The 25783-nt window shown below is 40.0% G+C and overlaps 1 protein-coding gene across 12 annotated transcripts in view; it reads right to left on the bottom strand.

The window, feature by feature from the left end:
- Nucleotides 1–25783, bottom strand: part of fbrsl1 (fibrosin-like 1) — an 856957-nt gene that overhangs the window by 394596 nt on the left and 436578 nt on the right. For 10 of the 12 annotated variants that reach the window (XM_078227185.1, XM_078227177.1, XM_078227182.1 and 7 more), the window contains 2 exons: nucleotides 8855–8935; nucleotides 5239–5274 (listed from right to left, as the gene is read on the bottom strand). In XM_078227185.1, the coding sequence (XP_078083311.1) occupies nucleotides 5239–5274; nucleotides 8855–8935 (117 nt within the window). The remainder of the gene's footprint in view (nucleotides 1–5238; nucleotides 5275–8854; nucleotides 8936–25783) is intronic. The other 2 variants (XM_078227184.1, XM_078227188.1) reach the window with 1 other exon arrangement.

Here is a 25783-nt window from a genome sequence, read left to right as displayed (position 1 = left end):
CAGAGCAGGCTCAAGGTTCCGAAATGCCTACTCCTGTTCCTAATTTAAATGTTTTCTGACTTAATTCCTGCAGGTAATTTTTCTAAACAACTAATATATCTTTATTTCTGTTGGACATATTTTATTCTTTAATTCTCTTTTCTCATTCATTTTTCTTTCCTCCATTCCCAAGATATGCAGCTGCAGCTAAAAGGGTGGGATGGGGAAATTTTCCTGTCCCATCCAGGGGAAGGGACTGGAAAATCCAAGTCTTAGTTTTCAAGCACTGGAACAGAACAAACAAGAATGAAATCAGCTACTAAAATTGCATTATTTCTCTAAAAATGCAGAGCTTTCCATCGAATTTCTTCATATGAGTTTCTACGAGTTGATCAAAACAATGACTTGCATTTATATGGTACCTATTACATAGTAAAATGTCCCAGGGTACTTGGCAGGAGCATAATCAGATAAAAAAAACACCTGACACCGAACCAAAGAAGAAGCCATTAGGACAAGGGATCAACTGCTTGGTCAGAGGTCAGTTTTAAGGTGCATCTTAAAGAGACAGAGAAAGGTAGGGAAGTCGAGGAAGGGAATTCCAGAGTCTAGATCCCTGATGACTTGAGAATGGTCACCAATAGTGGGGCAAACTTGGGAATGCATAAGGGGTCAAATTTGAAGGAATACAAAGTTTTCCAGGATTGAAGGGTTAGAGGGGACGGGACGGGAGGGGGGGGGGGGCGCGTGGAGAGAGCTGATTGGTGATGATTTTAACCTGAGGATCATTGCACCTCAGGTGAGGGGTGAGGTGGGGAAGGTGGAGCCTTCGTACCTCTGCCGGTACGAAAATTGAACCCGTGCTTTTGACGTCACTTTGCATCACTAACCAGTCATTCAGGTAATTGAGCTAAACTGACCCCCATGAATGAGAATAAGAAGTCAAAGGAAAGGGGGTTTGCATTGTTGCACACATCGAGTTACCAAAAATGTATTTTGCAATGCACCTTATTTTTGTTACTTCATTTTTATTTTCCAGACCTAGTTCTTTCCTTCCTTGCCTGAATTTGCTAAACTTTTTCTAGGATACTGTTTCATAGTCTGTGATAGGTTCCAAAACTGAGAGCCTAAATGTCTCCTGGATATTTGACAGCTGATCCCTGCTTAGTCCAAAAGACATGCACACCTTCCAGCGGACATCACTGATTAGGAATTATGGTAGAATTCCTGGTGAAGTTTTTCCCCCTATGTATCCCAGGGTGCTGAGGCTGTTTTCCCTGGGGTGATCAAAACTTCTAGATTGTCCTGGAATTATTGATTAGTCTCCTGGATGTTATTGCACAACTTGGGTGAGAAATAGGTTTTTAAAAATTGTGCTTCTGTCATTATCTTTGAACACTTTCATTTATTAGTTCAAATACTGGTGGAAGAAAAATGCTGTTTGACAGGGTGAGGCATGGGGGGGGGGGGGGGGGGCAGTGGGTGAGATCACATGGCAATACATCAAAACAGTAAGCAATGTTAATTATGTTCTAGTTACTGTCCAGGCCAATATCGACCATCTTTGCACAGACTCAAGATTAACCTGGATTCAAGAAAGAGATAGATAAATATTTGATCAAAAGCGGGATAAAGGGTTGTGGGGAAAAGGCCGGGAAGTGGAGTCAGGATGAGCTGGAGATCAGCCATGATCATATAGAATGATGGAGCGGACTCAAAGGACTGAGTTGCCTACTCCCGCTTCTAATTCCTATGTATCTGCAATTAAATGCTAAATACCAGTACCTGCTTAAGGGCTGATGACTTCAGTTTCCACACATGATTTCACTTATCACAGCTAAGAGCTCTCAAAATGCAGCAGGCGGACTGTTACTAAGGTTTTCCTTGGGAGTCAAAGAGTACAATTATTTTACATTGTTCAGTAAATTTTCTTCTGTTGGGATTGATTTTCTATCATGTCTCATTCCCTTCAATGTTTGTAAAGCTATTTTATCAATGAATTGTGCTGAGGTCTTCTCAACTACCAGCCTCTCCCCCACGATGATAAGGTTTTATCTCTTTTGACATGACTTTGATTTACAAATTCTGCCTCGTCTGATCACATCACCCTCACATAAAGTTCCCCCTACCTTCGTAAATGTGTGCACACAAACTTTCAAGTGGAGTACAGCTATAACATCAGACAACTCTTTATCTTACAGCAAGTTACATGAGAACAATACAAATGCAGGAAAACCTGCATATGCAACACTGGCTGCATTAGTCTGGGGAGCCTACCCCAGTCCAACGCCGGCAACTCCACTGCATTAGTCACACATGAAATGCGGGTAAAACTGATGTGCTGGTAACTGTCTAGTGGAAATAATTTATCACAAAGAGAGGGCCACTGTGATTTTATAAAGCCCATGGGTGCTATAAAAACAAACATCTAACACAGTTATTTATATACTAAGGGGCAAGCAATATACTCAGGACAGCAAGGTGGCACAGTGGTTAGCACTGCTGCCTCACAGCGCCAGGGACCTGGGTTCAATTCCCGGCTTGGGTCACTGTCTGTGTGAAGTCTGCATGTTCTCCCCGTGTCTGCATGAGTTTCTTCCTGGTGCTCCGGTTTCCTCACACTCCAAAGATGTGCGAATTAGGTGGATTGGCCATAATAAATTGTCCATTCGTGTCAGGGGATTAGCAGGGTAAATATATGGTGTTACAGGGATACCTGGGTGGGATCATTGTCGGTGCAGACTCGATGGGCCAAATGGCCTCCTTCTGCACTGTAGGAATTCTATGATTCTATGAAGCAGAGTCATGCCACATGTTTAATTCTATGCTATTTATACCATCATAATATAATTTTAGGAAATCTTACAATTCAGTAAATTCCACTTAAGAGTATTCTGCATTCCAAATATTTCAGTTCAAGGCAATGGCAGCTTTAGCTCCTCTTTTACACCACACGCAGATGCACACAGTAAAACATCTATGACTGAAGAGTCAAGGAACCTGCTCCAAACATCCACTGGTACTACTCTTCAGACTGGCACTAGGCAGAGCGGTACTTTGGTGCTGCAAATTAATCCTCTGATTTGCTCTCCCTACAAGCAACTTTTAAGCGGTCATAAGAGCCAGTACATGAGTGTGGGAGCATGGAGCTTGCTGTTGCCAAGTTTTTCAGGGCTCATGATTAGGCTTGCTATTCATTGATTAGTATTAAACACAATGCCTGTGTTTACAAATATAAAAGCATCTCAGAAGCCTATGGAATCTAAAAGAGTGAAAAGCTCTACATCTTTTATGCTAAAGTACTGTGGATCAAGTATCCATGGGTTACCTATGGGAAATAAAACTTTGCTCTGAAAGTGTAGGTTGAAGTTATCTTCCCGTAGAAAAAAAAAAGGACACTTTTCTGTCTTTAATCCCATTAATTGAACACAGTCAGCCATAACATCCAGTATGGTGATCTTGTTATGCTCAGATTACACTGTTTTGATGCCCAAGTCACCAAAGTGATTTGTTACACAATAGCTATCAGTTGCATGGACAGCACCAAAACGGAAACAATTACTGGGGAAAATACTCTCAAAGCTTGCAAGAATGATGATAATATTGAGACAAACAGGTGATTCATTCAAATAGCAAATTAATCCCCCAAATTAAACCAAGAAAATAGGTTGCTATCTTCCCTGAAAATGGAGTTCCTTTGGCTACTGTAGTTTCTAATCCTTTTTTCATTTTTATCTACATGGACACAAGATTGATAAATCACATATGTGAACTCTACTAACAAATGATCCTGATCATGTGATAATTTCATACCAGGTTTAACTGTGAACAGTGTACCAAACAGGAGCTGGAGCAGTGTTTTAGGCTTTTAAAGGAATTACTGAAATATAATATATTTTAAAAAGAATATTGTAAATTCCAAGTATTTATGTCATATGATAGAATGGTGAACTTCAGGTGAAATTGAGCAAAAGGATCTGTGGAAGAATGACAGATTTGAGTCCTCGCTTAGGCTGATAATCACCCTGTTATCTCCCACTTTACCAAGCAATGCTAAGTCCACTGTTATCGATACATCAGCACCTCACAGAAATGCATGCTATATTCCTGCAAACCATAATTTAACTAGGATCAGGAAGAAATAGACACTCCAAAAATTTTACCTCCATCATCTGCCAGTTGGAATTCAACAATAGGTACTAATAAAATAGAATTCTTGTTTGTCATAATGTGGATTCTTGTTTATTTAAAATCTCCCTGAAGCACACCCATTATCAGTTCTTGAAAATATCAAATTTTAGCAGTCATTGAAAAATATTAATTACAAGAAATACAAGCAGTCTTGCCTCTACAGAGTCCCAACTTATAAGCAAAAGGTTGCGTGTACAAGCAGGCCACCTCTGCTTTATTCCACTGGTGTAATCAACCCATTATCCTCAATTTTATGTAAAAATCTCTCATTAACTCTGCTTTAACTGCCATTTTTTTTCAAGCATACTATTGATATAGGACAGCCTCAGTTCTAAACAGCAATCTAGCGAGTCTTCAGGCTGGAGAGCAGAAAGCAGCAAGGCAGTGCTGGATTCCAGCACTGGCGACTGGGACCAGCAGTTTACTGGCCCTTCAGGAAAGGAAATGTCATCCCCATTCCCCTTTGGCCTTTAAGTGACAGCAGTCTGTTGTGCAAGCGGCCTTGGAAGGAAAAGATCTCACTGTCACCTTCTCTTAACAACCAGGGATGGGTAAAAAGTGTGTCATTGTCAGAATCACCCCCATCCAGAAAACAAATACAAAACCAAAAACCAGGAACCATGAGCCAATGCCCATCTTTTATCTTGTTAAATCTGGTTTCCTTGGGCCAACAGTCGCCTTGTAGATCCAATGTTACCGTGTCAACAAGAATTTTAGAATCAGAATTAAAGCAGCAGTACAAAAGGCCCAAGACGTACAAATGGCTGAAATATAAACATATGCTAGGCTGGCGAAATGATTCACAAGAGCAACTAAAAAATGCTGTGAATGGCTAAATCTAGCCCATTCTTTTCACGAATGTAAGACTTCTATAAACCAAGTAGGAGCCAACATTACCGTCATCATGTAATGAAATCCCATGCTAGAAGGCCATTTCTGCAATTTATTACTTTGTGTAAGTGGATGTATGTGCATGTATACTCTGAAATATATGCAATTAGCTCTGAAACAGAGCACCGATACCCAAGAGAATTGATGTATAATATTCAAAGGTTTGCAATGACTTACAGAGTATCCTCGCCCTGAAAACGAATGAGCAGAACTCTGTGGGGGGAAAAAAGAGAATAGGAAAATGCATTAGATTTTGCACTGAACTTCCATGAGACTTTTTAAACACCCAGTAACAGACTTTAGCATTTTTTAACAAGTACAGAGGCCTATTGTACAGTAGTGGAGGTGATTATGCATATTTCCTGGCAATTGAACAATTTTGAACCGTGCTCTTTTTGTTAATAGATTTTGTTGCATATTTTATCACTATATTGTTCCACATTTTTGTCAGGTATGTATGTTTTGGGTACTAGTTACCATTTTGACTGATCTGACTAATTTTATTTTAAAAGGTTTACTGTATATATATCTCAATCAACCGAAGAGATGCTGACCCTTTTATGCCAGCTGATTAAGAACCATAGGTTTCAACTTGCTGAATTCTCTTTACATTGCAATACATTGTTAGAAATATATAATGAATAAAATACACAATTTCCAATATATATATATGCTCCCTGTAAAAATGATATAACAGGGATATCTGAAATGGAAAGGAATTTCTCATTTCTTGAAACAAAACTTTGGCTTAATGAATAAGTGTACCTGGTAGTGCATTACCGAGCCACACAAAGCAAAAGGTCCCAGGTTTAATTCCTAGCCTCTGCCAAGTTAGCTGCTAATTCATTGCCCATATTAGGAAGTAGGAATGGGTCGGGGAGAATGTGATGAACAGCACAGGTTTACACTCTATTTTGCAAAGTGAGACTTCTGGGTGAGGGCACAATTAAGCACAGGTGTGATGTCAACCAGGGTCAATATTCACTATCTAAACCACTTGAGAGAGATATCAGTGTCTGTGGAAATCATACATCAGAAAGTGTCAGCATCCTCAGGAGTGAAGAGAGCAAAATTGAGGATAAATCAAAGTCTGACAAAGTGTGTCACCTGTTGTTCAGTTGGTAGTGCTCGCTCCTCTGAGTCAGAAAATTGTGGGTTCAACTCCCAATCCAGGGATTTGGGGACAAAAATGCAAACTGACATTCCAGTGCAGTACTGAGGGAGTGATGCATTATCAGAGGTGCCATCTTTCAGATGAGACTGTTGTGAAATCCTTATCGTGCAGGAGGTGGTCAAACAGCTCATCAAGGCTGCACTGACTCTTACCCAAGCCCGATCCCTCTAACCCTATCTCCATAACCTCACATATCTTACTCCACGAACGCCCCTGATCTATATCTATCTTGGGACAATAAGACACTAAGGAGCAATTTAGCATGGCCAATCCACCTAACCTGCACATCTTTGGACTGTGGGAGCATGTGAAGGAAACCCACACAGACACGGGGAGAACATGCAAAGTCCACACAGTTGCCCAAGGCCGGAATTGAACCCGGGTCCTGGGGCTGCGAGGCAACTAACCACTGTGCTACCCCTGCAGCCTTTAAGCAAGGCATTGTCTATTTTCTCAGATGGATATAAAAGATCCCATGGCACTACTTTGAAGAGCCAGGGAGCCGTCCTCAGTATCCTGGCCAATATTTATCGCTCAATCAACATCAGAAAAACAGGCTATCTGGTCATTAACATGTTGTGTGCCAACTTGCTGCCATGTGACCTACATTACACAGTGACTACACTTCAAATGTACTTCATTAATTTAAAACACTTTGGGATGCCCTGGGGTCTGCAGGTCTGTAAAACAGGTCTTTCTTATTCTTTCTTTTCAAGTATTTTCTGTGGTAGAAATCTTTTCAGATACCTTCCAATCAGAATGTGTGGAAGTAAAACTTGAACATTGGTAAATGTGCAATATATCAGAAAAATTTCAAAATATTCTGGCATCCGTGTAGTTCCACTACCTTGGTCTTTCGATCACAACTGACTATTGTAAAGCACATATCATCATAAATCCAATGGATATCAGCCAAGAGTGACCACCTGATGATAAACCGTGACACAAATTACTGCGAACGACACAAAGGAGCCGGGAAGCTGCTGAAGAAACATTTTCTATCATAAGATAGGTACTAATCATTGGCTCTTTAGCAAACATGTGCTAGCTGGAAGAGTATTCAGCTATGAAATTAATAATCGACCAGTGCTGTAATCAGAATTTAATCAAATATTCCAATAATCGGTTTACCTCCGCTGCAGTCAGGTTTCTGAGCTGGCTAGCCTTACTTGCTTCATCAGCCCCAATCAGCTAGTCTTCATCACAGAAATTTTGCTATTTCCTATTTCAATCAAAAGCTCAGAAGGCATTCTACACCTGCCAGCCTTTCTGCTGTGCTAATAATTGCCAATTTGCACATAGCTCTGGCTATATCACTCAATTTGGCCCTGGCTGCTGCACGCATACACCATGATTCATCAGCAACCCCCCCATGACAATTAGAGCCAATGTCTTGACTAACTGGAGCACCCATTCTAGAGGCTCAGCAGACAATTACCAGTCTATTTTCCCATCTCACCCAGAAAAATATGAGAATGTGTAACAATGGCATTCGGTGCCTCTGAAATGTTACCCTTGAGGGAATGAATATTTCAAATTATCACAGCTTTACAACCACATTCAAATTTCAGCATTTGGAAGGATACAGGGTTCATTTAAATGATAATGAAGGTGATCCATTCAATTTACTAAAAAACGGCAAGTTCTTAAGCTGACGGGTCAAGAAACAGCAAAAACCTTTTTAACCATTGTGCATGGCTGTATATAGAATCCTAGAGCAGTACAAACATCAAAGGGATTAGTATGACAAATAAAAAAGGCAAAAACGCTGCCTGCTTTCCTTAGGTCAAAACAACAAAATACGAAATGTCACTTATCAGACTCTTAATATGCTGCTAAGTTCCAATTACCCAACAGAGAAAGAAATGATAAGAAAATCTGATTTTGGGAGCATACACTGTTGGTTTTGTGCACTGATATTGGGGATTGAAAGCCATACAAAGCATGCAACAAAGCAGTCACAGAGCCCAAACAGAGCCACCTTTCATTAGTAGAGAAAAGCTTTCTCGTCAATTAGCACCAAGGGGGAAATAAATTAGGATGCCATTTCCCCCCACTTCTGCCCAGTGAACACTGCTGCATCTTTGCTTTTCCCACGTGGAAAGGGCGCTTCTATTTTAAGCATAACCAAGTTTTTAGAAATATCTTCAGATTGTTTGTTTTTGTTAGTCTGGAATTAGCCTCGGTCCCAGAAATAGAGTTAATGGCTCCCCCAGCCCATCCCCAACCAATAAAATAAAATGTGAACGATAGTCTCAAGGATCTTTTTGACAGCACTGGTGAATGGCCTAACAGTTTCTAATATAGTGCCTTAAGGAAGCAACTCAAATCTTATGCTACATGTATTTCAATTTTTCCCCAGTCACAGACAGTAAAGGAACAAAGGGATCATCATCTGGTTGCGAATAATTATTTAATCTTTTGGACAAAATATTCATCTGGTAGCATTCGATATTCATTTTGTGATACACAGCAGCATTTTTGAAATTATTTATGCTGTGAATTTCGAATGATAGTGTTGCATATAATAAAAAGAATGTTGAAACATGCTCTAATTGTCCTCCAAAGGTTAAATGCCCTACACATTTAGAAAAACAAATAAAAAAAAAGGATATTCACTTGTTTGGTTGGAGGATTAACCCTTTGAGTACTGAAGGCCTTTTCAGCTTTCGAAATTCGCACATCTTTTGTATATGACATCTGAAAATATTATAAAGTAGAATTAGAAGTATGTTCAGACCTAGATAACATGCTAACTCACAGTACTAGGAGTTATATAGCAAAATTGCAATCTGGATATAATTTGGTCTTGGTGCAATGCAATGGTGCTCTTTAGCGTTACAATAGTTTGAGGAAAGTGGGCCTTTGGTATGCATGTTACGTTTTACACAAACTGACTACAACTAATATAAGCTTTAAAAGGAATATTAAATGAAGTTGCAACATGTAGCTTGAACCAAATTTTCCAATTCATGAACATTAGCTGCTTACATGTCAACTTTCCTTAAATTCAGATTTGAGAGACTGGTCCCTTGAAAGCTGGTTCTTCACATTAATGATACAGAATCTGGCACCATGATAGACTGGCTCTATCACAGACCTATCGTCAGAATTAGTGGTGCGACAACCAGGTTTAGAAAAATTCATTTTTCTGCAACCCTCATTAAATAGCACCAATGAAAAGCAGCTATAACATTTTGCTTCCAAGGTACCAGAAACAAAATGTCACCAGATATTTTATAAATATTTTCTGCACGCAACTGTGGTATTGAGGTGGGCAGAACAGCTCCTTGTAAAGAAGGATTTCATCTGGAAAGGAGTTTGGATGGGTAGGTGAGAAAAGGTGATGGCAGAGCAGAATGGCCAGTGAAAGATTGTTCAACAGTAAAGGTGTCATCTCATTACATCAATGCCAAATCCTCTGCCAGTTCACTTGCATAGGGTGATAGATAGTAACACAGTCTTCGGCCCGAGTCGAAGGGGAAATTGGATGAGGACTGTATACTAATGGTCCATGAGGGATGGAAAATAATAACAACAGGGAATTGGCAGCCAAGTAGTAGCGCTGTATGGAAACAAAACATTGCACCTGGAAAATTTCTTTTGGTAAAGGAGGAATGACAACAACCTGCCTCCTGCTTGCATTTGACCTCCTTTGGACAATAACTGAACAATATCAATAGTGATAATGATTATATCTGCAAGCTACTAAAGATAAAAGTGGAAAGAAAATCTACCAGGAGATGGACAGCCTTTACCAAGAGGAGACACCCACAACTGGGGGTGGGTGCAGAAGGACAAAGATAACAAAATAAACATATTGCAGTATGGGGTTGCTTTAGCTCAGTTGCCCGGACAGCTGGTTAGCTATGCAGATCACCACCAACAGCGCGAGTTCAATTCCTGGACCAGCTGAGGTTATTCTTCTCAACCTTGCCCCTCGCCTAAGGTGTGGTGATCCTCAGGTTAAATCACCACCAGTCATCTGGGACTAATGGTGACTTATTGCAATATGTAATTTGTATTCCTATATAAGCATAATAAAAAGGACCCTCTGAAAGTAAAAGACATTAGGCAATGTACTCTCACATTACTTGCACACATTTAGCTCCAGTGATTTAGGTCCTCACTGAATATGATAAAATAAGTAGTGAGATAAAAATGGATATTATATTTTGAACAATACATTAAAAATATTTTCATCCCAATTGTCGGCAAATACATTGGGGAGATTTGCCCTAATCTGACTGAGAAATATATTTTATCTCAATGAACATTAGGGCCACGATTCTCCTATCCCATTGTGCTAATTTTTAAGTGCAGCGGGCCGGGGGAATCTCGCAGCACGCGATACGCGGGATTCGTGCATGCATTCCCGCCGCGATAGCGTTCTCCCTGTGCTGGAAATTGATGGGGAGGCGCAGAAGTAATTTTAATCTTACTTTGCACGTGATTTAAATGCAATTAGCGGGCTGGACACTAAAGTCTCTGGGCCCGCTAGCCCCCACCCCCCAAGGAGTATTTCACTCCAGTGAGATTTACAGTAGCTCCCCCTTTTTGGGGAACTAGTGGCCCAACCCCACTGGAGTGAACGCGGGGGGGGGGCAATTGGGAGCCCCCCCAGAGGATCGGGCATGGGGGGGCAGGGTGCCCCCTGGCATTGGCACCCTGGTGGGGAGCTGGAGATTGGGGTGGGTGGGGGTTTTGAGGGGGGTGGGGCTGGGCCTGGGCCCAGGAATGGTCGGGGGCTTGTCAGTGATTGAGCTGGCCAGCAATTGTCAGTGATTGAGCTGGCCATCAGTGCAGGGCCGCTGCATATGTGCCGATCTTGGCACTGATAGATAGGTGCATGCGCAGTGGCCCACTCAGTGCGCTGATTCCAGCCTCTCCAGCGGGGAGAAGCACCGCCCCCGAGTTCTTAATGATATTCACACTGAAGGCCTCTGCAGTGCAGAGTGTGGGAGATTCTTCTCTGAACTCCCACTGTAAAAGCCAGCGTGAATGACTCCAGTTTTCACACAATTTTGACACTTAGAATTTCTTTGGGAGAATCCCGGCCTAGGTTTTTATTTTCTATCAACTGTATCTTATTGTCCTGAATGCTTCACTTAATATTATCAAAGGCCCTAGGTTTCAGGAACTGCCTGGCAAAATAGGTTCACAACTGTATAAAAATAGCTCCATAGGCAAATAGAAAGTGATGCTTCGGTCAATACATTGCAGGGACTCTGTATTTGCATTTTGGGCAACTATATTAATGGCAGCCAAAAGAATATCAACTTGTTACAAAGAAAGCATTCGTGAGAAATCAGCATTTGTTTGCATAACAGTTACAGGAAGATGCTTCAGTGACTCTCAAAACAAATTTTAAAAATTGCCCACTTACAAACATAGAGCTTAAATATCGGATAATTTATTCCGGAGTTAATGATCATTGTTATATCCTTCACTTTAAACAATCCTTTGCCAAGTTAGCAGCTATCAAGCAAATTGAAGAGAAAAACTGTGGTAATTCTCAGATTTTTAATCAGTAAGAGTGTGTTTACATTGTTGCTTCAAATAGCGGGCTAACCTGAATGGAAGTAAATGAAAATTAAAGATTAGCAAGATTGCCGACTGAAAAATGGTCAAAAAAGATAGATTTAGGCAGGAAACTACTGGTCGTAGCTGGGGTCAAATGGTTGATGGCTCCGCCATTAGGTCAGCAGAGTGTAGGCAACAAAGAGGCCAGAGTCAGTGGATTGTTTGTTACGTGGATCCAAGGGATCAGCAAGGATGGGACAAGTAAAAGGATACGGGAAGTGCAGTTTTAGATAAGTAGATTTTCCTGTAGAATGGATGTGGAGGCTGCTGAACCAGGTGCTGGAGAAGTTGAGGCAACTGATAAAAGCTGTGGAATATAGGTATTAACGATGGTCAGGTTTAAGAGTAGAGCTGCAAAGTTGAATGGAAATGCTCCACAGAAGCACAGTCTTGTCGATGCTCATAGTGTGATAGTGAGGGTGGTTACACAGAAGTCTGTAGTGTCGGCAGTCCAATGGAATAGGGGAGGGGTAAAAAGCTTAGAAACACAAAGTCTGAATCAAGAAATAAAAATAGTCTATGGGAAAAACACGCCCTTGATGCTCAGATTCTGAAGCCTGGGAACATCTCCTTTGCCACTTCTGACTGCATTTTCAGAGCTATGACTGTGGCTGGTTTTGTGTTAAGCTCTCCATCACTGTACTTACAAACTGTATAATCAGAAATTTCAGCACAGAAGGAAGTCCGTTCACCTCACTGTGCTTCAGCAGAAAATACCAATGTTGCATTCTTCATTTTCCCAGCCTTTTGAGTGAAAAAATGTTAACCTTGTTTATGTTTTGTACACTCATTCTAAATATATTCTCCTTGGTTAATAATTCATTTACTAACAGAAATACGATTTATTTACTATCTAAATCCTGGAAAATTTAGAATACGTCGGTCTATTAGCTCCCATCTTAATGTTCACTGCTCTGGTGAATTAAGTTTCTCCCATGTCCTCATTGCAAATATAGCCTTGTATCATTGGTTACTATACCACATACATTACACCTTTTTGATGCACCATAGCCTTTTCTAGAATGGGATAAAAGCAAATTACTGAATCCGAAACAAAACAAAAAATGCTGGAAAATCTCAGCAAGTCTGACAGCATCACAGTGGAGGGAGAACAGAGCTAACCTTTCAAGTCTGGATGACTGTTAGAAGTAATGCAACAAATGCCTTGTTGATCCATCAGCATTTCCTTTATATTCAATCCTCTTGTACGGAAAATGTGGAAACCCTCTCTACCTTTTTATAGCTCTATCTGCCTGCATTCTTACTTTTAACAATCTATGTATCTGATTTCTGTTCTTCCATTCTACATTACTTGCAATGACAGGGCTGGGACTTATGATATTTGGCAAGCTTAATGTATGTAAAGGTAGGATCTCGACTACACTGGCTAGCTCAGAGTGTGAAGCAAATATTGTGAACTGCACTCATAAACCTGCACTAGTAAAATAATCCTATACTACTAAAATGTGGCTAGACTCAACTGATGCTTTCCATATAATATAGGTTCAATTAAAGAATTGTAAGAAATTTTGTTGATAAAAATATAATTCCAGGTCATGGGAAGGGCAGAAGACCATGGCTTGACCAAAAGATACTGGTGCTGAATTTTGCACAGGGCTTGGAATAGCATATGTACAGGCACTTGTGGCAGTGCCACAAGTCAGCATGAAGAGGCCGGGAGGCATCAGGTAAAAAGTCTTGGAATTAAAATAGGTTAGAAGACCCAGAAAATGGCACAGTGAAATGTGTGAAAGGCTCCAAAGTTGGATTTTGAGAGTTGGATCAGGAAGAGGTAGTGGATAATGGTCGAGATTGTCTAGGGGTGACATCAAGGGAAAGCTGGAAGGATGGGTTGGAATGGCCTGTAAAGCAGCTGCACAGAGGAACATTACATTTTGTACAGACTTGGTGACCGAGATCAATTAGACATTTGTAGATTAGTAGGGTGGAGGGAGATGTGCAAGGCCCAACAGGGCTGCGGTCGGAAGAATGGCGGAAGAGGAAGGAAGCAAAGAATAGATAACAGAAAAACTGCACGTAGAGGCTAGAAAGAAAGCAAAGATGTTTTTTGGAAATTTAAAAAAATTGTTAAGTCAGAATTATTAAATTAGAAATCACACGGCAAAAATATTGTCCTGTTGGACTTCAACCTGGCGTTGAGACTTCTTACTGTGCTTACCCCAGTCCAACGCCGGCATCTCCACATCAAAAACAAAAATGGCAGACAATCTAGGTGAGAAATACTATAGTGTTTCTAGTGGTGGCAAATATGAACCTACAGCATGACTGGCAGATAGGCTTTTATGCCAAGAAATGTTCCTGTTCAAAAATTCCCATTATAAATGTTCTTCGAATTTGATGCAATTGTTAATATAAAAGCTCTACTCAAAAATCGTGACAAGTAGTATGGGTTTGTGGGCAGAACTTGCATCATAAACAAGAGTTTAACTATTACATATAGATTTATATATGGATTTGTCTAGGCATTATCTTTCAGTGGCTCTGAAATGGGAGCTGCAAAAATTATGATGCAAAGAGAATGAAACAAAAAGTTATATTTATTTATTTATGCCAGAGATCACAGAGGCCTTAAAGAATATGAAGTATTATGACAGGCCAAACATAGATTTTTCTATTGGTCTTGAGAGAGTAAAAAGAGGGTAAAATATTAATTACATAAATAACTGAATGAGGTTAGGAATAATTCTGCAAACAAAGGATATTCTATGAAACTCACCGTGAAAGGTGATCCATCAATGGTTGATGGTATCTTCGGGTCCTGCTGTTGTCAATGGGATTTCCCGTTGAATACACCCCTCGCTGCTGGGAAACCCGTGACTGGGGAAACACCGCCACTGTGAAGAGCCATAAAATTCTGGCCCAAAGATAACTACGCAAAATAAGGGTTCATGGTCTGGGGGTAACATATTAGCATGGCTAGAAGATTGGTTCGCCACCAGAAAACAAAGAGCAGGAATAAGTGGGTCATTTTCAGGTCGGCAAGATGTAATCAATGGAGTGCATCAAGGGTCAGTGCTGGGGCCTCAATGATTTATGATCTATATCAATGACTTTGATAAAAGCACCAAATGTGTGGTTGCTAAATTTGCTGATAACACAAAAATAAACAGGGGAATAAGTTGTGAAGGGGACATAAGGAGTCAGCAAAGTGAATGGGAAATCATTGTCAGATGGGAGTGAAAAGTAGGAAAATGTGAACTTGTCTATTTTGGCAGGAAGAATAGAAAAGTGGCATACTATTTAAATAGAGAGAGAATGCAGAACTTGGTGGTACAGAGTGATCTGGGTGTCCCAGTACATGAATTGCAAAATGCTAGTATGCAGGTACAGCAAGGAATTAGAAAGGTAATTTGGATGTTGCGGTTTATTGCAAGGGGAATGGAATATGAAAGTAGAGGAGTTTTGCTACATTTGTACAGGGCATTGGTGAGACCACACCTGGATGGAGTACTGTGCAGAATTTGGTCTCCTTATTCAAGGAAAGACATAACTGCATTGGAAGAAGTGCAGAGAAAGTTCACTTGACTCATTCCTAGGATGAAACGGTCATCTTAAGAGAATGGGTTGAATAGATTGGGTCTGCATCCATTAGAGTTCGGAATAAGAGGTGATCTTATTGTAACATACAAGATCCTGAGGAATCTTGACAGAGTGGATGCTGAAAGGATGATTCCACTTGTGGGAGAGACTAGAACTAGGGGGCCTGGTTTAAAAATGAGGGGTCTCCCACTTACGATGGTGATGAGGAGAAATTTGTTCCTCTGAGGGTCATTAATTTGTGGAATTCTCTTCTGCAAAGAGCAATGGTGTCTGGATTGAATATTTTAACACACAGTTAGACAGAATCTTGACTAACAAAGGAGTCAAAGGGCAATGGAAATAGATAGAAAAGTAGCGGCCACAATCAGATCACCCATGAGTCTTAACAAATGGTAGAGCAGGTGCGAGGGTTGGAATAGCCTACTGTTGCTCCTAATTCTTACGTTTGTATTATATAATATTGCATTGATATCCTTGAACTACTACAGAATCTATATTGTGCCTTCTGGAGAGTTCTCAGGACAACGAATGTAAGGCATAAAAGGCTGAGGCTCTTAAAACTGCCTAGAAGAATCCAATGCACCCCTTGTGTGTGCTTCAGCTACATTTAATTTCCGGACAGTGCAGGTTTGTTGTGAATATCATAGTGTACCTCATTAAAGAACAATGATCTGGAGTCATTACACAGAAAGAAAAACACTGTACATTGATTACCATTAACATATCTCCAAATCATTGAAGCTAAACATGGATTTCTGTTGATCGTTTTCAAAGTGATTCCCTGCAGCATGAATATTTTAAAGTTTGCTCTTGGCACAAGTAATTGTCTTTACTTTGTCAAGGACTAGATAATTTATATAAAAACAAATACAACAATTAAAAATAATTCCATTGTGGATTTCTTTCAGAGAATTTAAACTTCATTATGGATTACCAATATGCTACTGTCCACAAATTCAACTGGTTAAAGGAAACCCAGTGAGTCAGTGTCTCAGTGTATTGTTTCAAGCAATGATAGTCTACAGGAGATTTAGCAAAACAGGTTACTCTTTCAGCCAGATTGAATTGGAGTGGCACCAAACACTGATTGAAAGGGAAGACAAATTGTAGGGCAATTCATTATGCAATCGCAGGAAGCAGTTAAAGAGCTGCAAAAGTTTCATGCCTGTGCCAGGTTAGCAAATCTCCCGCAACACTGCAAGAGTTTGGTTTAATCAGCCTCAATATGCATGTCAAAATGTTGGCTCTTGATTGTCATGTGGATTCCAATTGCTGGAAAGTCTCGCGTGTGAATTTGAGACGAGAGCAGGATTTGGGTTGGCTATGATGCCCTCCAGTTGAATAGCTTGCTGACTCTCAGTGACTAATATTACAAATGAAGAATGTCACCTTGGTTGAAATATCTGTGGAATTGTTCACTTGTGAGAAACAGTGTTTTCAAAAGAGCGGAAGAAAATTGGCTTGGAAAGAAAAATAGCTGCACAAGTTACATGCCTCCCAGCAAGGTGCCTGCTCAACCATTTAGTGGGTAATGGTACTCTGTATTACAAGAACAAATTGGTTTCTGCATACTTCATTCAAAATAACCATAAAACTCTGTCATGTTAATATGGCACTCTTTCATGATCATGTGATGGCATCTGCAACAGTCCTTCATGTTAGAACAGCTAGCTTATCTACATGCAAAGAAAGATAACTATAAATAAAATTTGCGCACTACGATTCAAATAAGTTTAGTGTTTAGCATGTCAATGGCACGTATTCCGACTTAAACAGAGTGATTTAGCATTTTTACGTACTAACATTCCAATCCGTCAATCACACTCACTGCACTATACATGGGAAATCAATGTCTGCATTAAGTAACTAAATATAAAAGTCACATATTCATTGATAACCTCTATTGTATCGACCAACTATTTAAAGTGAACGTTACCGTTTAATTTTAAGTATCATTTGCTTGTTAATGCATGTTTAATGCAAGTCGGACTTATGCTGAAGCAGAAGTTGAAATCAAGTTTATACTTTAAATTTATTTGTGTCACAAGTAGGCTTACATTTCACTCAATGAAGTTACTGTGAAAAATTCCTTAGTCGCCACAGTCTGGCGCCTGTTTGGGTACTCCGAGGGAGAATTTAGCACGGCCAATGCACCTAACCAGCACGTCTTTCAGACTGGGAGGAAACCAGAGCACCTGGAGGAAACCCAAGCAGACACGGGGAGAAAGTGCAGACTCCGCACAGACAGTGACCCAAGCCGGGAATCAAACCCAGGCCCCTGGCGCAGTGAGGCAGCAGCATTAACCACTGTGCCACCCATCAACGAAATCTTGTTGGTAATTTCTTCTTTGGGAGTCATTTGGTAAATCTGGTTTATGGTTCCGCCAAGGGGATCTTAACAAGCCTCACATCTAGTTAGGTTAGATCCCCAAAGGATTATGGCCTATGCGCCAGTTTATCAATTATCTGACAAAACTATCTCAGGTAATCCCGCCATGGCATCTCTCTTCACTGTCTCTGTAATCTCCTCCAACCCCACAACTCTGACAGGTATCTGCACTCTTCTAATTCCAGCATGTTGAGTATCCTTGATTTTAATTGCTCCACTATTTTCAGTTACATAGGCCCCAAGCTCTAGGATATGCTCCATACAACTCTCTGCCTCACTTTCCTCTTTTAAGACACTCCTTAAGACTTTCCTCTCTAACAAGCTGTTGGTCATCTGACGTGGTATCTCCCTGTGTGACTCAGTGTCAACGCTGTTTTATAATGCTCCAGTAAAGCACCTCAGGGATGTTTTATGTTAGAGCTACTATATAAATAAGTTGTCATGGTTGTATTATCTTTTAAAGCATAAGTAGGTAGATGGACCCTATGCTTGTAATCTTCGACATCACAAACTAAAGCCTATAAAGTAGTCAATACCTGTTGATCTGTTTGGAGCACTATTGGCTGTTATTTTTTGCCTGTCTAATGATTGTGTATAATCTGAGTTACCCATTAAACACGAATTGAAGCATTTTACTTACTCCTAGGATAAAAGCCCACAGAATAGAAATACTCATATTGCTTGTGGCATGCTTGGTGTCTGAACATATATCAGTACGTGACAGATCACAGGCCTTGAAACACAAAGCAAATCACTGAAGAACAATTTTACAATTACAACTTAATATAAAATCTCCTAACTTCAAATACCTTCAGGACTATTTCAAATGCAGTTTTAGCACACAAAAGTAAGGCAGGCATTTGAACCGATCTTAAAAGAACTTCTTTACCGAGGCATACAATTTTGTTACATAAAAAAATCAAAGGGAGCTGCTGAATTCTTGCAGCGCTATTGTGCCAAGGTACTATAGAGTGTGTTTGATAGAAAATACTTTGTTAAAATTGGAACCCAATAACAGATGAATGGATCAGGTACAAAGAGCTGTTTTATACTGCGTTAGTGATGCCAGCTGATGTACTGGCCCTCATGGTGGCAGCAATGCAAGCATAAAGGTCCAAATTTCCTCAGGTCAGTGTCCAGAAATATTTTTCTAAATTAATCAGCTCGTTCATTGCTGGCATTGCCGTTTGTTCTGCAAACCTGTATGGCAGCAGCTGGTGTCATTAACAGCGTTATAAAAACAATTCTTTTCCAAATAGGAGAATGTAGGTCCTGGGTAAATATAGCTCCAACATTATTATTTTTTTTACACAACAAGCTTTAAGAGGAAGGAAGTAGTAATAAAAAATAACATGGCTTTGCTAAAAATTACAAATAACTCAATGTGTTTCACACAATGCTGACTTGATATTGGAAGATGTGATTCCAATCCACAACCATTTGGAAAATATGCATCATTCCTCAGGTATAACAATAATTAGTAATTGTTCCCATCTGAACAGTTGAATCTTTAAAATCATTAGCATATTAAGCCTGTGACAAGAAACGCTTTTACCAATTTCATATTTGTGTCCATAAAAAAAAATTAAGAGAACAAGATGTTTGTACATCTGCCACCTTTGATCTGCGCATGGAGAATTAGTCTCACAGTGTAACCAAGTTTGATCCTCAATTCCACATGACACCAAATACAACGTTAAATAAGCCACAATCATTAATAGGTTGCATCCAACTCTAAAACAAGTTGGAACACTACAAACTAGTTAAAATTGAAGGTCCACCACACACAACAAAAAACTTGTTTAAAAAAAATGTAAATTAAGGAAAAGATGAATAGTATTGAACTTAGACAACACACATCCTACTCCGAAAAAACTGTCTCAACCTGACAACAGAAGGCTAACTGAACAGCATTTATTGTTGAGCTAATAAGCGGTGCCAAATTTTATTTTATTTGTTTTCAATGTGTGGGCAAGACCGGCAAATCTTCACTTACTACCTTTCCTTAGTTCAAGTGTGGTAGTGGTGGTCTTTTGGAATCATTATAGTTCTTCTGGTGATGGGACTGCCATAATAGTGTTAGGTTGGGAAGTCCAAAAGGACGAGCCAGAGATTAGGAAGGAATATAGGTCCAAACGAGGGTGATCCGTAGAATTTTGGGATGGTGTTGTTCCTAACATTAATGCTCTTGTCCGTTTTGCTGGTCCAGGTTACAGAGTACTGTCAAAGCGGCCTTTATGTCAAAGTGTCGCGTTTCTGCAGTGCATACTGGAAATTGTGCATACAGCAATCATATTGCCCCAGTGATGGAAGGGTAGGGTACTGATTGTGTTGGGAGGAACAAACTAACTGAACTGCTTTGTCCGGAATGCTATTAAGCTTCTTGTGCACTGTTACAGCTGCACTCATGCAGATAAATGGTAAATATTCCAAAGCATTGCTGGCTACAGCCTTGCAAATGATTGAGAGATATTGAGGGGGCAAGGGGGGCGGCACTCTTAGTGGGGTAACCATTCTTTATCCTGCCCTCATAGCCATTGTGTGATTGATGATATAACAATGTTTCTCATCAATGGTAAACCCCATGGTGTTGGTCACTGATAGCAATTGAAGGACATGACGGCGTTCCATCTCCTCAAATTAGTAATTATCTGGCATCTGCACAGCACGATGTTACCTGCTACTTGTCACCAAAACTATCTAGATTTTTCTGTAGCTTGACATGGGCTCCTTATTTTCAAGAATTAAAGAGAAAGGATTGTTTTATGTTGATAGTCTGGGCTGTACATGAGCGGCTAACCAATGTAAAAAATCTTGAACTGTGCGGCCCTATCCTAGCTGACGCACGAGTGGGAGGCCTGAGCTCCATTAGGACTCGGAGATGCCACACAGAGCTAGACTTAGTTTATTTACTTTCATTTTTAATCCTTTTGAATCTTATTTTGTGGCACACCAGTTGGGAACCTGGTGTTCCCAATCAAACACCAATTGTTTCCCAATCAAATGTATTAGATATGTCCTAGGGTTATGATAATCAGAAACAACTTGTTTTGCTCTCACAACTCGAGAGTCGCTGTTCTGGATCAAGGCTATGCTGCGGATTGGAGTGCAGAGTTCTGCTGGAACCCCAACTATGCATGAGAGAGCAGGTTATTTTTCTTCACTGGTACTACTAATTACCCCTTCCATCACTATACTGTTGACTTGGAGAAGTGTTAAGTTAATAATTTGTGAGATTGGATTAATGTTTTTTTATGACTGGTCAATCTTCCACTATCGGTGTCATGGCCGTACTGAAACAGGTTGGTTAATTCTGGTGCACAGGTCGTTATTGCTGTGCTTCCTGCACTATTACGCTTCTTGATGTCATGCGGAGTGAACTAAATTGATTGAACACTGATGGTGGGCACTGATGGTGGTACATCTTTGGACTGAGAGGGGAAACTGGAGCACCTGGTGGAAACCCACGCAGACACAGGGAGAATGTGCAAACTCCACAAAGACAGTCACCCATGGTTGAAATTGCACTCGGGTCCCTGGGACTGTGAGGCAACGGTGCTAACCACAGTGCCGCTTCTGGCATTTGCAAACACTTCAGCTTTGCCTCTTGCACTTGCTGCATTCAACCATTGTTGAGGAGGTGGGTATTTATGATGTTCTTTGGATGGTTGTCCACCATCATTTGAAACAACAGACATGTGCTCTCTTGGTTGTGGATTGCTTAACTCTGTTGAAAGGCTGTGGCTTTTGGTGCTTCACGTGTAGGCAGTGTGGTACGAGAGAAACATCAACATAATGCATAATAGAGGAGTGCAATATCAACTTTGATATTGGGAGGATTTTTGACACAGTTGATCAATCGGTGGGGAATTTGAACTGCACCGCATCATAATATGGATAGAATGCAACTTCAGAGCAAAAGGAGAAGCAATTCCAGAGACTAAGGAGAAAGACCTTGCGTAATGCTCTTGCACATTGCAGAAAGGGTATTTGATATTGTTCCTCTGTTAATGAGGCAGCCACAGCAATGTTTTAATTTCTGTCAGAAGTCATGATTGAGAAGAAAGTGTTATAGAATCAGAGAATAGTTAGAGAATAGAAAGATTCAGCTCTTCTGTACATGCTGTCTCTCTGCAAGAGCAACTCAGATTGTGCCACTCCCTCACCCTTTCCCCATTGTCCAGCAAGCTTCTTCTCTAGCAAATTATCCAATTCCCCTTTGAAAGCCTTGACTGATTCTGCCTCCACCACACTTCCAAGCAATACATTCATCGTCACGATAAGCTATGTGAAAGTTTTTCCTCATGTTGCTTTAAGTTCTTTTGCCATTCATCATCAGTGTCCTCTAGTTTTCACAGTAACTTTATTGCAGTGTTAATGTAGGTCTGCTTGTGACGCTAATAAATAAACAAAACAACTTTTCCACTATTCCGCCAATGGAACTGCTTCTCTCCAACTATTCTGTGCAGACCCATTTTGAACACTACCAAATTTCCTTTCGACCATTTCTTCTCGATGGAGAACAACCCCAGCTTCTCCAATTTATCCATATAACTGAAGACCCTGAAACCATTCCCATGATTCCTTTCTGCACCCTCCCTAATGCCTTCATAGTCTTCCTAAAGTTCAGTGACCAAAATTAGACACAATACTGCAGTTGAGGATAAATCAATGTGTTGCAAAGATTCTCCACAACTTCCTGCTTTTGTGCTCCATGTTTCTTATTTATAAAGCCCCAGATCCCAAATACTTCATTAACCACTCACAACTGACACTGTGACCTTCCATGATTTTTGTACATGCATATCAGGTCCCTCTGCTCCTTCATTCCTGAACAATTGTATCCTTTATTTTCATTCTTCCTACCAAAATGTATCACTTCATACTTCTCTGCCTTAAACTTAATCTGTCATGTGAATACTCATCCCGCTGGCCTGTCTTCTTGAAGTCTATGACTTTCCTCCTGCACACCCACATCTAGGCCGTTGTTATAGATCCTTAGGGGTTCTCTACTATATACCTACCTCTAGTCCTAGAAACAACCTTTCATCACTACTCTCAGCACCCTTTTCTCCTGTTGCATAAATTGTTGCAAACATATGAAATTTGGATGTGTTTGTCCTCATGAGTACAAGATAAAAAGCTTTGACAACATGTTGCTCTTTTCAGCAATAGCCTTTGTTTCCTGCTAATGCAACCATACTGCCACTGTTCTTGTTATTCTGTGGGTTTTAACTTTGCTGACAAGCTGCTTGGTTATGTGGCATCTAATCATATGGTTTTTAGAAGTTCACAAACACCGCCGAGTTTTCGCTTTCAATTCTCTTCCCATCTCTCCTGCTAGCATTGACTCATTCTATATTATCCTTGAAAAGTATGACTTATCCTTTGCTATCTCACCAATGTAGAATGTGAAAGACCAGACGGTGAGATTAAGCAGGCTATTGAACCACAATGCCAACTGTATCCACATCTGACATACACACAGGAAGATTACAACAAAGAATACTAGATCATGACTAGCAACAGCTGATAATTTTCACCCTCCCAAGTCCAGAAGTCAACTACTTCACTGCCATCACCTTGGATCAGTAAATTCGACATAAACTGAGTATCACCCTCAAAACCTTACGAGTTAAAGTGACTTTTCAGAGAAGTGCATTTATAGCCTGAGGGTGCAATGACCTTCATCATTATAAACACATTTTGTTCGAAGATTTAAAATTTCTACATTAAAATGAAATATGAGAAAAGAATAATGTAAGTGGTGAATATCTTTAAGAAGGAATTCATTGAACATCTTAAAGAAGGAATTAGATAGATTTCTGGACACAAATTATTTCAAGGGGTATGGGGAAAGTGCAGCAGTATGGTGTTGAGATAGAGGATCAGCCATGATCATATTGAATGGTGGATCAGATTCAAGGGGCCAAAATGGCCTACTCTTGCTCCCATTTTCTATGTTTCTAAGAACATGATGATTTTAGAATTCGTCTCTGGTTTGGCATATTCTCCAATTCTAACCAAAGTGGTCAACATTAGTAAAAAGCTGAAAAGGTCTTTATGCATTCAAGGTATTAATGTGAAAAGCTAAATTCAGATTAGTTCAGTACTATGCTTAAAATGGTAAAAATACCAGGTTTCATTTTTCTTATTCATTAGTACCATATAAATAAATAATTAATGCTGTTTCATCTAACATACAGATGTTCAAGATACCAATTCTTGTCTTCCTACAGGAGACCATTGTCCGTTGAGTCAAGTGTCAGTAAACAGATTAGTTGATGAAGCTCACTGTGATAGCAAAGAACAATGTTTTTCACTTTTACACAAGAAACAAGGCCTCGTACACTGTCATGTGGTATGACTGCCTGGGGTTGCATGTCTAAATGTGACCAAGTAGCTCTCCTGAGGAATTTTAGCAAGAGTAAACCGCCTCCTAAGACACTTGCTGTCCACTACCTACAATGTGGAAGTCTTGCAGGGAATCAGAGTGACACACATCTTAAAAAGCATGAAATGTTTACTGCACACAATTCTCACGCTTTACATGCACAAAGAATTTTCTAGCTGTACTTCCTGTCAAAACTGTCAAGCCAGCTCCTGCTTTTATCTGCCAGATCCAGTTTGTAGCTGACATTTTTAATAAATACTTTTAGATGCCAAACACATTTGCTGGAAGTCTTTTACAGCTATTTGCTTCACAATGGACAATGAAAGCATTAATAACCAATATATTATGCTCACTCGGAATCCCATCAAAAATGTTTCACATCTGAAAGGAAAGGTAGCGTTTTTAATTTGAAAGCTAAATGAACTGTCCAATTGGATTTTGTTAGGTTGATACATTTTCATGACTGCTTCTGGTTAAGAAGCATATTTCACAGCCAAGTAAGCGAACACTCAAATCCGCAGCATGGGATTTGCATAAATTCACCTTGCTTTAACGAAGCTCTCATTTAACCTGCCATGTTTGACCACTCGAACATTAATCTGCTTTGCACATCTCTTGGTAAAATGGCAAACTGTAGGCTGTTATTAAATAAATCTGTAATTAGAAGTGAAATAACTGTCAGCCATTCTGTTTGACTGCTTAAACTGTCAGTTAATGATAGCATGTATGAATAAATGTGAATCTAATACTGTTCTGTGTGGTCAAGCTGCACAACAGAGAACATTCAACAGCCTGCAGCATGCATCTATGTGGAATAATGAATACCTGTGATCAAGCTATCCTTTCCCTGATGGTTTAGTACTACAGATGCATGTCAAGTCACATTTATTCACACATCCTAATCCCAGTCCACTTCACCTTCTTGGAAAGTCACTGGTGGTTATCCCTTCCCTACAATTCTAACTATTTACCAAGTGCTTCTTTTTCACATTTTCTCAAGTTATGGATGATATAGGTGACAGTAATTCTCAAGTCGTCACTACTACCATGGCGGTCCTACCTATGGTGATCTGCCCTTGAAAACTTCAATAAAATCACTCGTCATTGAGTACTTCCAAGCAAGACGCCACTATATGGCAATCTACTAAATCACATTTAATTATTTTACCACAAAAAATTAACACGCAGGATTACCAAACAATCAGAAAGACAAATACTGTGTTTGTCTTTATTACAAGAAATTCAGAATATAAGAGTAGGAAAATATTGTGCAGCCCTTTGTGAGATTGAAGTAATATGAAATGTTTAGATCTCCTTATTTAAGGAGAGGTGGTGCTTTAGGAGGTGATGCAACCAAGGTTAACAGATTGCTAACAGAAAATGCAGTTTCTGTTTCAGATTCCAGCATCTGCAGTACATTGCTTTTATTTTACCAGATTGATTCCTGGGATGAGAGCTGTCCTATGAGAAGGGATCAGTAGAACTGACTTATATGCTCTGGAATTCAGAAGAATTAGAGGTGATCGCATCGAAATGTATAAAGTTCTTAAGCAGCTTGACAGATTAGATGCTGAGAAGCTGTTTCCTCTAGCTAGAGAGAATAGAACTAGTACGTTTAAAA

Source organism: Mustelus asterias, chromosome 13 (assembly GCF_964213995.1).
Source record: "Mustelus asterias chromosome 13, sMusAst1.hap1.1, whole genome shotgun sequence".
Lineage (NCBI taxonomy): Eukaryota > Metazoa > Chordata > Chondrichthyes > Carcharhiniformes > Triakidae > Mustelus > Mustelus asterias.
The sequence above is the reverse complement of the archived record's forward strand: the minus strand, read 5'-3'. Positions and strand labels throughout refer to the sequence as shown.